Genomic DNA, 12,688 nt, shown 5'->3' on the forward strand with positions numbered 1-12,688 from the left:
AACCACCATGTACTGAGTATGAAAGTTTATTGTCAAATACATAAGTGCATTTTACAAATGCGCCAAAATTCTTGCTTGCTGCAGCCACACAGATACTGTGTGTAATATACACCAACAATAATGGTACAAATTAAATGACCACAAAATGCCATAAGACAGAAATGGAAATAATGAATATAAAAGGATAAATAAATAAATGTTCACATTTACAGTTAGAGCAAAAAAAGTTTTTTGTTGCTAGTCCCATAGGAGTTTATGGTTAGGAGGTGCAAGAGCCTGATAGCAGTTCAAAAACAACTTGTTCTTGAACCTTCAGCTTGTGTACCTTCTATCTGAAAGTAGCAAGGAGAAGAGATTGTAAACATTATGATGTTGGTTGCCTTCTTGAGGCAGTGCTTCATGTAGATGCCTTCAGTGGAGGGGAGGTTGTTGCCTATAATGGACTTGGTTAGTTTGTCACCGTATGCAGCCTTCTGTGTTCCTGGGTACTTGAGTTTCCAAATGAGGCTGTGATGCAGCTGCTTGTGTACTCCTGATTGTGTACCCCATTTCTTGTTTGCCATCCTCATTGACCCTGTCCTCCCTGTTTGGTGAGCTCATTAAAATAGGGTCAGGCGTTTACCCTGGATAGTGCATCTAGAACCAGATGACATAATTTCAAAATCAGGGGTTGACCAATCAGAACTGAAGTGACAGTATATGTTATTCTTATACTGTCACCCAGACATTAGTAATTCTTTGGAATTCTATTCCCAAGGCAGCTATGGAGGCTCAGTCATGAGTAAATTCAAGAAGACATCAATTAATTTTTGTCAAGGTATGTGGAATTATTTCAGGCAAGACCCACTGAGCTAAACAATTAAGCCATAAGGAGGCAAATAACCTACTCCTGTTTCCATTCCTTAATACCTCCCCAATTCCCTGTCCATCTGACCAGTCTACTGACATTATTCTCAATATCCCATCATAGTTATTTTTTTAAATGTTTACAGCCTTCTTAATCAGGTCCTTAAATTTAATCTGGAATGGGTATAAAGAGAGGAAACATTATAAAGGCAAGAAAGGTTAACAAGCTGTATTGGGTTCAGATTTCAGATTTTTCAGATTTCACATTTTTGTTTTGAATATTTTATTTTTCATTTTCCATCAATAAATAAGGAGATAACATCACAGACTGTTATAGAATACATAGATATCCCTCAGCAATCTACATACATGTGGTGTTTCTCCCTCTCCCACCTCCTTTAAAAGAGAGGAAAGAAAAGAAAGAAAGTGGCTGGGTGTGGTGTTGCCATTTCTGACGAGCGACCATGGAGCCACCCCCTTATGTAATTTCTTTTGCTAATCCATCTAATGGTATTTTGTGTCAGGAAGATTTCAGATTTATTGTCAGAGTACATACACGACATCACATACAACACTGAGATTCCTTTTTCCTATGGGCGTGGTAGAATTAGCACTAATTGGTAGTCCAGAAGATAAACTGTACACAGCCGATATGTGAACAAATGAGAACTATAAACAGATAACGAATGTAAATAAACTGACTGTGCAATACAGAGAGAACAAATAAAATCAATAAAGTGCACAAGTAAGAGTCCTTAAATGAGTCTCTGATTGAGTTTGTCGTTGAGGAGTCTGATGGTGGAGGGGTAGCAGCTGTTCCTGAACCTGCTGATGTGAGTCTTGTGGCATCTACACCTCTTTCCTGATGGCAGCAGAGAGAATAGAGCGTGTGCTGGGTGGTGAGGGTCTTTGATGATTGTTGCTGCTCTCTGATGGCAGTGTCCCTTATACCTGAGGAGGGTTTTGCCTGTGATGTCCTGGGCTGTGTCTACTACCTTTTCAGAAGCCAAGGTTCATCAAATCTTTTTGCACATATAGAGGGAGAGCATGAGATATATATGATGCTGGTTATGAATTTATTTGTAAAGAAGTACCATTACCCTAGTATAATACAGGATGCTCCATGGTCTCAGTTGCAATACCCTCCAGCCATCCCATGTCCATTATAGCGATTAAACTGATATCTTACCCAAAGTCACAAAAATAGCAATGATCACCTTCGATGCTGTTGTAGTAGGCTCGACATATCTCTGCTTATGTAAACTTAATCTTGGCAGGTTCAATGACAAACTGTTCATTTATAATGGAAAAAAGCAATTAGTTGTCTTGGCTTTAAGCTATCTTAATGTTATATTTCAGGGTAAAGGGTGCCTGGTTATGAAACAATAGGCCTTTTCAAACTGCCATGTAAAATGGGTTAACCGGGCAATTTGCCTGGTTAGTGCCCCAGTCACGTGACAGTTAGAAAGGCTCCAACCGACTCAACCTTGTTGGAACCCAACTGGATCCCTGACCTACCTCAGAGGTAGTCAGGAGTTCCAGTTAAACAGGCAATTTGAACAGGAAAATGGCCGAACTGCTTATTCTGATGACATCAGCACTTGGGTGCAAGCATTACTGGGCAGCCAGCATCTGAACATTCAGCAATACTTCTGTTGAGTGCATGATGTGGCATTGCAGGGGAGGGATCCCCCTTATATCACCGGGTTGGAATTGGACACTTTAGGGAGTTTGTACATTCTCCTTCTGTCTGTATGGATTTCCTTCAGGTACCTCAGTTTCCTCCCACCCTTCAAAACACACGGGGATTTAAGGTTAATTGGGCCCATGGGCTGGAAGGGCCTGTTACCATCTAAATTAAAATTAAATCTCCTGGGCAGGCTAAAATACCACAGATATGAGGCTCAGATTAGTCTGTTCTAATGTGGCTCCAGTATTCTTCATTGGAAATAGTTTTTTCACGAAGCCACCCACGCCAGTCATTTAGCCATCAATATTTATGGTTAAAGTCCATAAGTATGTGAGAAGTGGATTTCACTGGCAAGCCCTTTCTTGTCACTGGTACATTCTTCATTGCTAACTCTCGCAAACTGGCCAAATTGTACAATTCTGCTGCTGCGTGCAGTTCAGGTGAACCAAATATAAAGAGTTCACTCGTTAATTTCACTTAACAATTCTAATGACTGTACAAATCACGTGTTTGGTTCTGCTTTCATATATTTGTGAAAATTGCAAGTAACTGAAGAGCATTTTAAACTGGGACTGTTTCTCAAGTTAAAGCAAAATAAACCTGTACTATTCATTTGAACGAAGACTAGAAATTTTGCACAATTTTTTTCTGTAGCTTACAATATACCCAATGATGTATTTGATGGATGGGATGTTAATCTGAAATTTGGTCTTTTCCACCAAGTGGCTGTAGAAAATCTCAGGATGTTATTTTAAAGAAGGGCAGGTGCCTTGGAAGATTTACATTAACAAATTGGATTATCTAGCCATTATCACAGTTGCTGTTTGTGTAAAATAACAGTGAGGACCTTTGGTACATTGGTTCCAGTATTACAACATTGGCTCCATGTTGGCTATAGAGCATTTCTGCATCACCCTAAAAGAACCTTTAGGAGGTCCCATGAAAATGTACATTTTTATTTTCCCAACTCACAGGGAATAGTATAACTCAGATTCAATGCAAAACCTATCTCAGAAGCAGCTAATTAAGCAGTTTGGATACTTTTTTTGCCAAAAACAGAATTGTTCTTGTGAGTGAGAATGAGGGCTTTGACTTTCCTGTCTCAAATCATCGAGGTGATCGTGTTGTGGCTGAAACTCATCACCACGCAGCTGGCAAAATAACTTGGTCGACAGGATTGTGAATGCATTTCACTTACCAGTCTTGGCAGGAACAAACAAAATGTTCCTCAGCTCCAGAAACATTGAAAATGAACTGGCTTATTATTCAAAATCAAAATAAGAAATGGACAGAAATCATTTTTGAATAATGTTTTAATGCTTTGGGAATTTAATGGTGTCTTTATGACAGAAATACTTTTATTTATATTTAAAGCATGACAGTAAGATCTGTCATATTTACAATTCAGGTTTCTAAAAAAACCCAGAATTCATTATGATTCCAATTTAATTAATTTATTTTGCCCAATGTCGAATTATGGGTATTGCATCAGTAATATATAAAGTTGTTCATGTGTTGGTATCAGTATGTTCTATGAAATTGGGATTGATTTGGTTATTATTTGAGAAGTCTTATAATGCACTGTGACATCCCAAGATTTCACTTACTGGACTTTGGAAACTTGGTAAAGTTGGACGGTTGTTTTCAAAAATCAGAATTTTATAATATCTCACAGCTAGAGGGAAAATGGGGCACATTTAATAATTATTTTTATGGTATTCTGTCAATTTGGCTGTCAGTTACTCTCAGTTGAGTGAGCAGGTATAGCAAGGATTTTAATTAATGTAGCTGTTCCTACACTTCACTTAACTTTATAATTGGCTTTCCATTTTCTGTCATTAATTAGATGATTTCATATCCCACTAACACTTAAGAGAGTACTATGCCTCAGCTTACAATAATTAATGAGCTCCTTCCAATTTAATGCATTTTTGCAGTGCACATAAGTATTTTTACTTGATCATTTTGTTCTAACACTTGCTCTTTGGTTTGGCACCTTCCAGCACCCGTATCCTTCGGAAGAACAGAAGAAGCAACTGGCTCAAGACACAGGACTAACTATTCTACAAGTGAACAACTGGTATGTGGTTTGATTTTGTTGACATACAGACAACATTGGTGCCTCTGGCAAATCACAGCAAATGATCTGCATTAAAACAACACACCTCAGTTGTTTGTATACCCTACTGCTTAAGGAGCAATGTGCTCCCTGTAGATAAACGAATAACTGTTGTCATTTTATGGTCTGTTTTATTTTCTTGCAATACAAATGCTTTTACAAGATAGGAATTAGATTGTCTCCTTAAAAGACAAAGAAAATGTCATTGAAAATTATTTTTGCTGTTGTATTAAGCAAGGAAAATATATGAATGACAATGATATAATCGAAGAGACAGCTTGAAGCAGCGGTGAGCTTGATATGTGTGAGGGAACTGAATTAGTATCTGTTGACACAGACATTAACCCAGGGTGCCTTAGTGTTATTATTTCAACTGTGTGTAAATTCAGCTTATACTTCAAGCATAGATGATGTCATAGAAATACCACAAGCCAAAATATAAGGGAAAATATACTGATTTAGTTATTTCTATGCTCGTCTTAAAAAGGAAGGAGGCCCACTCTTCAAGTTGGAGTGAGACTGCCCATCTGGAACCCTTTAGCAAAAAACAAACTGCAGAACACAAAAGTGCAGGAGAAACTCAGCAGGTCATGCATCATCCACAAGAAGTTAAAGATAACCAACATTTCAGCTCTGAGCCCTTGGTCAGGAATCTCAGATTCTGAAACTCCGGTTACCTTTTATTTCCTATGGATGCTGTGTGACCTGCTGAATTTCTCCAGCGTGTTTGTGTATTGCACCTGACCCCGGAACTTGCAGATTTTCTTGTTTAAATTGCAGAACAATCTGCTGGTGGAACTCAGTGGGTCGGCAACCCACTCCCTTTGGATTCTTGCCTTTCCTCTCCTGTCCTCCTATCTGGGTCCTATTGGGGCCTTTTGCTGGTTGGCTTATGCTCCTCCCCTGCCCTTTCTTAATTTTTCACCAGCCTTTTTATTCAGGTGCCTGCCTGCTTTTTGCTCGTGCCTTGAAGAAGGGTTCAGGCCCAAAATGTTAGTTTTCTTTCAGCATTTTTATGCTTTTACTACAATCACAACATCTGCAGATTTCCGTGCTTCACTCCTTTCTGTCCTTTTCTCTCGATCTCAGTCTTTTCTCACATACCTTTCTTCCTCGTTAATCAGTCCTTTTCCCCTTACTCACTTTTTCCACCTACCTCTCACCATATCCCATCCTTAACTGTTCCCATCTGACCATCATTCCTCCCTTGGATGGCTTCGCCAATCTCCCTCCTTCAGCAACTCTCTCCACCTTTATCCTCTCCTCCTCTCTTCTGGCTCCATCTGCTTTTATTTTCTCCATCTTGTTTTCTCTTCCCCTTTTGTCTGGTTTCACCTATTACCTTCCTGCCTCCCAACTCCATTCCTCCTGCTCCCTCATCTTGCTTTACCCTTTACCCCTCTTCACCTACTGACACTTCCCCCTCTCCTCTTCAATACTCCCTCTCCTTTCTCAGTCTGAAGCAGGCGATAGACTGAAATGTCGGTCACCCATTTCTCTTCATGGATTCTGCCTGACCCACAGAATTCCTCCAGCAGTTTGTTTTTCACTGTATGTATATTGTCATTTTTAATGCTTAAATGTTGAGATTAAATTGACTGGAGCTCAGATGCTTGGCTAATACTGAGAACAAGATGTAGATTCATGCAGCAGCGCTCTTGATATCCCAAAGCACACTGCCCTGCGGACCTACTTCTGAAGTATTGTGGTTTATCTGTACAAAATGCGGCACCCAATGTATGCAAAGAAAGCTCCACAAACAGTAGCGATGGGATTTACTGATATTGATTGAGGGATAGATAATGGCCAAGATAAAAGAAATTGCTTCCCCTTTCTTTTCTTCAACAGGGCCATGCAATCTTTTATGTTGACCTGAGAAAGCAACTAGGGCTTGCATTAAAAGTCCTACCAGCATCTCTGACACTGCAGTATTCCCTCATTAGTGCACTCTGTGCTTGGAAAATGGGACTTCAACCCATGACCTTATTGACTTGGAGCCTCGAGCTAATGAACAGTGTACATGGGGGAGAAGTGGTTGAGAAGCAGAGTAGGTATTGCCACATTTTGATTCATCCACATGCATCTTATTGGGGTCTTTGTTGAACCATGAAGTGTTTTCCTATATTAAATCTGCTTCACAAATGTAAGCTATCTTGGTTGATGTGCAAGCAACCACACCATGAGTGGCCACTAAAGGGGCCAGAGGAAATGGAAGCACCTGGTTGCCAAACAGAAATTTGTCATGATCTCAATTGCCACCCCATCTGTGAAGCGTATCTTTCTGATATTTGCTCCAATTATCTGAATTAATTAGTGATTTAAAGAATTTATTTTTCCCCACCCAAAGCCTCACATTCTTCTCTCCTGCCATCACTTTTTCTGGAAAATTGTCTTTGGCAACAGGCTGTTTCTTTTCCCTTGGTTGCCTTTGGTAGCATTTCTTGACAAGCTGGTTTTCTCCATCTGGTGGCTTGCATTTATGTCACAGATTTAATGCCGTAAAGATGCCTAAAAAGTGCATGTGTGTGAAGTGGCTAAACCTACTCTCACCCATTGACTGCAAGTAGCCTCTTCTCATTTTCAATGAAGGGCGTCTGAGTAAACCCTTCCCCCTCTTCCTAATTCCACACCAACAATGACTAAATTTATTCTTGTGCAAAATCGAATGGAATCACCTCTTCCATGTGACTTCATTCTAACCCAGACTGTGAATTGGAGCTATCATGTAGATAGTCCCAGTGTACTTGAATGCTTGGCTTCAGATCCATAGTGAGGCTGCAGCAGGCCTCTTGTTCCACCTGCAGCTCTGTTCAATGCGCTGTAATGGTATAGTTTTTCCATTTGTTCTAGATAGAAAAAAAACAAGCCCTTTCACTTCAAAAAAGAGAGTTGTTCAGTAAAACTTTGCAACATGCTTGATTTGTTGCTGTGTGTCAGCACAATGTAAATCAGACCTCATACACTTGTAGCACTGAAATTTTGCTGGGTATTGAAATTCAATAGCCATTAAAACTAACTGTATCTAATTAATTGTCTAAATTTTTCAGATGGATATTTGTGGTAGGAAATTCTACTCCCTTTGATGTGAAAAAGCAGAAAATAGCAAAAATCAGTTCACAGTTTATAGGGCTTTGCCAGTTATCAGATAAAAATATTTGTCCTTTCAATCAGTGTCAGAGATTAATATTTTACAGCTTTGATTACAAGCATAATCCATTTTTGTGATTAACTGGGTTTCAGTGTTGACATCATCTGCATTAACAAATCCTTCAGTTAGTGGTGGAGGGAGGAAGCCTGTGGGAGAGAGTTGTAATCTTATTAAACTCCATTACAGAAAATGCAATTCCTGCTACTATAATCCTGGTATTGTTCAATTTCAAAACCAGAGAGATAACTAGCTACTTACAATATATTTGGTTTTGAAGCTTTAATTTATAAAGTGCACTATCTAGCAGACACAGACGGGCTAACATGAGTGAAGCATGTAAGGGTTATCAATTTTCATGACCTAACAGCAACCCTAGGCAATCGATTTCTCCAGCTTTAGGGGACAGTGGATAATGGGATAGCATTTTGCCAACAACCTTTAGGAAAGATGTGCCCATGGTTGTTTGCTGGCCATAGCAGTTTGAGAGCACATACTAAGATAGCATTTCCTTTCTGGCCACGGGGTTGCTACTCCAAGCTCATGTGGGATGAGTAAGCACAGTACATAATAATTAGCTATCATTATTACTTGTGTCATACCTTGTCTCATCCACAGAGGCATTGTAAAAAAAAATCAAGTGGTTAAATTCCTTCCTCTGATATCTATCCATATGTTTTAGTTTCAAGTGAGGTGTAAATATACATTTTTATATATATATATATAATATATATATATATATATAAAAGAAAGGGAAGCCTACTGGATATGTCTAGAAAAATGGATTGAAGGAATGTTTCACCAAATGCATTGTTATTATAGAACTATGTGTGTATATATAAAATGTGTGTGTGTGTGTGTGTGTGTGTGTGTGTGTGTGTGTGTGTATAGAAATATTTATAGTATGTCATCATAATCTCTTCCTGTATGAGGATTTCATGGGCTTGTATGGGACATCAGATTTCTGTCAGTTTCCTGGTTCAAGTATCTTCTTGCTATTGATAATCATTTAAAAAAAACTCTTGCAATGATCTAATCAAACAATTCTGGCCATCTGTGCCTTGAGTTTGAAAGAACAGCTTTTAGCCAAAACAAATTAAGTTGTGCTTAATTGAAGACTTCCTCACAATTCTTCTGGTATAGTAATGTAAATAAAACTTACTATGGGGAAAATGATGAATGATTGCAATATATGTTGGTATATTGAAGTAATTCCTGAAAATGTTGGAGAGCATTTTATGCTCTGAAATTTGTAAAGACGCTTGCCTAGTTTTGTTTTATTAATGACAAGTTGCTATAAATCTGTGGCTCTGAGATTAAATCAAAATGTTGAGGGGCAGGTTGGGTGCCGATCGGTCATAAATAATTAGCAGAAATTAAAGCATGTGGAAATGCATGAAATGAAAATACAGACCTAAATGCTTGTCTTCTAGGCCAATAGCTGTGTTTGGTGTACAACAATTGCTTTGCAGGAGAAAAGGGAATATCTAATCTTGTAAAATAAAAGATGGGAATTGTTCAGACAGGTGTAGCACAGAATTAATTTTTCAATGATTCTCTTGCCTAGCCCATGTGGTTTAAGGTGGGTTGTTTTAGGGAGTTATTGCTCACAAAAGCAAACTATAATACAGTTTTACATCGTATTTTGAATAAATGATCTTGTTATCATATAACTTTGGTTAACGTCTATTGAAGGTTCAGAATACGATTATAGGTTTTTGTTCTATTGTACTTCTGGAGAGAGCATGGTCTCAGATATTTTCAACCTGCATGAAATAGAAGTCCTCACTGTTGACGCAGGAGGAACTTAGTGATCTCTTTGGTGGAAACTTCCCCTTTTTCTTGCTTTGGTTGTTGTTGACTGGTGCCCTGATGTTCAGCAGTTACCTTAAAGAATATTATTTCAAATACCAAACCAGGAAGTAAGCACTCTTACCAGGGTGAACAAGACTGGCCCAGGTAGTGATCCACTGCAAGATTAAATCATGGGGTTGGTGAGGACAAGAGATTGCAAGAGATTAAAAAGGATGGCTTTAGTTTAACTGCATTTTGTTCTATACCTCAACTTCTTCAGTGCCAGAATGCATGATTATATCATTAATTCAATGGTAGATATAGATTATACAAGCTTTTAATGTGTTTCCCTCTGATTTAACTAAAGCCCATCTGACTCTAATAATAGACTTTTGACACTGTTCCTTAATTAAAGGTGGCATTTGCCTATTTTTGAGCTATCTGCCAGACCAGAATAACCTATGTATTTATTATTGGTTCACAGGCAAGAGGGTGAAATGATTACATCATAAAACCTCGAGAAAATCAAGCAGGAGTAGACCATCAGGCCCCTCAAATCTGTCCCGCCATTTCCTATGATTATGATTGGCTTAAACTCCTCTTCAGCCCTTTCTCCAAACCTCTCCATACCTTGATCATTCAAATGTTTATCCACTTCCACTTTAAATATTTCTAATGATACTGTTTCCATTACCTGCTGGAGCACAGAATTCCCAAAATTCAGCACCCTCTGCGTCACGCAGTGTTAAATGATTGTCTGAGTGTTAAACGATCACCTCCCTTATTTTGTGGTTGCATTCCCCTGTTTGAGATTCTCCTGGTCATGAAAATGTCCCAACGCCTATCCTGTCAAACTTCCTTAGGATCTAACATGCTATCAAACTATCCTGTCAAACTTCCTTAGAATCTAACATGCTGAATAAGGCCACCCTTTGTTCTTCAAAGCTCTGAGATGTACAGGCCCACTTCTGGTAAGACAACTCTGGTTTCCTCCCACCATTCGAAATATACAGGGGATATAGGTTAATTGGGTGTAAATAGAGCATCATAGACTCATGGACCGAAATGGCCTGTTACCGTGCTTTATGTCTAAATTTAAAATTATGCTTAAGGAAAACAGCAGTAGGGATGTGATGGTAGAAGCAGGAAAACTTATGAAATTGGGAAGCTTTAAATGAATGAAAATTTAGAAACGCATGGCCAAGTAAGGGGGAGCCAGCCTGTATCCCTGCAGAAAAGGCTTTTTAAATGTTTAAGGGAATCGTAGAGACAGAAGGGCTGAAGCAGAAGAGAACGAAAGAATCTGAGGAGATGCATGTAACCTTCAACGACCGTACTCTGTTGTTTGGTTTCCATGTCAACATTGTCCCAACATTTTCAACCCTTGGGTGACACGGTTTACATAGCAGTTTGCAGACGCTGTTACATTGCTAGTGACCGGGGTGGAATCTGCCGCTGTCGGTAAGGAGTTTGTACTTTCTCGGCATGTCTGCATGGGTTTCTTCCAGATGCTCCGGTATCCTCCCATCCTTCAAAACGTACGGAGGTTGTAAGTCAATTTGATGGAATTGGGTGGCACGGGCTCGTGGGACGAAAAGTATGTCTGAATTTTTTTTAAATTAGAATTGAAACTCACAATAACAGCACATTACCAGAATAATTTCTGCTCCTTAACCACATGGTAACATGAACCACATTCTCACCACTCTTAAGGAAGAGAAGTCTCCCTCACTTTTGCCACTGGACTTACTCACATTTCTTCTGCATTTCTCTGAATGCCAATCAAGTGGAAATATTTTATCCTTTGCCCACTCTGATAAACCATTTTGTTTCTCTCGAGACCTCTATCAGGAACTTCCTCAGCAACTTTCCAAGACAAAGGAACCCTCGGTTAAAACAAAATCTCACTTATACATCTGGGTGCAGGCACATGTTTGATAAATGCTAACTCGCACTGAAACATTTTATGCCAATCATCAGCCATTTTATTCCAATTATGAGCCAAAGTTGACCAGCCTGTGAATATTTTAAGAATTATGAAAGAACACTGCAGGCAGGGATCAAAAGTGTAATTTGTAAATGCATTTCAGGAACAACCGCAATTTGCAGCATTCCTTCAGGCATCAACTTTGCATTGGCACAGAAGTTTTTAACCCAGGAAACCAAAAGGTACACCATTCTCTCCATGAGAGTCGTCTGGCAACACTTCCACAGCAAGAGCAGTGTTCAAAATATTTTTAGAGTTCAAGTAACAGATCTCAACATTTGCATTCTGATTGGAGGAGACTGGAGCTATGGAATGCTACATTTAAATAACGTTCACTTTTGTCATTTCCTGCCCTGCATTTTATGTGATCAACATCTGTCATAGTTTATAAGCCAACGTTGGGAGTCACTGAACTTCATATTGGTGCAACTTGTTTACTTCCTGACAAATGCTAAGCCACATTAGATTACCGTGAATGAGAGATATCTTCTATGTTTACAAATGGTCAGCAGACATTATTTGGATCAAGATTGATTTCTCTACAGCAGGAGGATGAAGCATGTTTTCTTGTAGCCGGCTTTGATAGTAGTTTCTTTGTGGTATTTGGATAATGATAATAATGAAGTATTCCTTGATTATCTCTGGACTTGAGGAAAATTTAGGCACCTCTTTCTCCTTAGCTAGCCCGCCCACAATAAAAGTGTGTTATGTGGAAGACATACACTTACAGGAATTGCCTTATAGGCTGAACGCTTGACAATAGAGTTGGGCAGAATTCAGTGACGGCCTTCATAAGATTGTGGCTTTGAAATTATTCCATATTTTTAAAAGAACAGCTAAATCTGCCCTGTCATTGTTGGGCTAAATTTACTGGATCAGAATTTAGCTCAATTGACCAGGTATTAAAGAAAACAACTTGCACAAAGGTCTTTTGATGGCTGTGGAGGAAATCAGGCAATCAGGGGTGGGGATAAAGTTGAGTGTGGACAAGGCAGGAAGTTTGGAACCATTATCAATGGGAGTTGAGGGGAGTTGGAGAAGTAGTATAATGGAAAGAATCATCATGTAGAGAAGATGCCTCGGAGAGTGATGCTTCAATAGTGGAAG

The 12,688-nt window shown here is 39.1% G+C and overlaps 1 protein-coding gene across 3 annotated transcripts in view; it reads left to right on the forward strand.

Annotated features, from left to right (window-relative positions):
* The window catches only part of LOC138760735 (homeobox protein Meis1), a 234,900-nt gene that overhangs the window by 128,897 nt on the left and 93,315 nt on the right, over positions 1-12,688 (forward strand). For all 3 annotated transcript variants that reach the window (XM_069931757.1, XM_069931758.1, XM_069931756.1), the window contains exon 9: positions 4,540-4,616. In XM_069931757.1, coding sequence (XP_069787858.1) covers positions 4,540-4,616 — 77 coding nt within the window. The remainder of the gene's footprint in view (positions 1-4,539; positions 4,617-12,688) is intronic.

Source organism: Narcine bancroftii, chromosome 4, assembly GCF_036971445.1.
Source record: "Narcine bancroftii isolate sNarBan1 chromosome 4, sNarBan1.hap1, whole genome shotgun sequence".
Lineage (NCBI taxonomy): Eukaryota > Metazoa > Chordata > Chondrichthyes > Torpediniformes > Narcinidae > Narcine > Narcine bancroftii.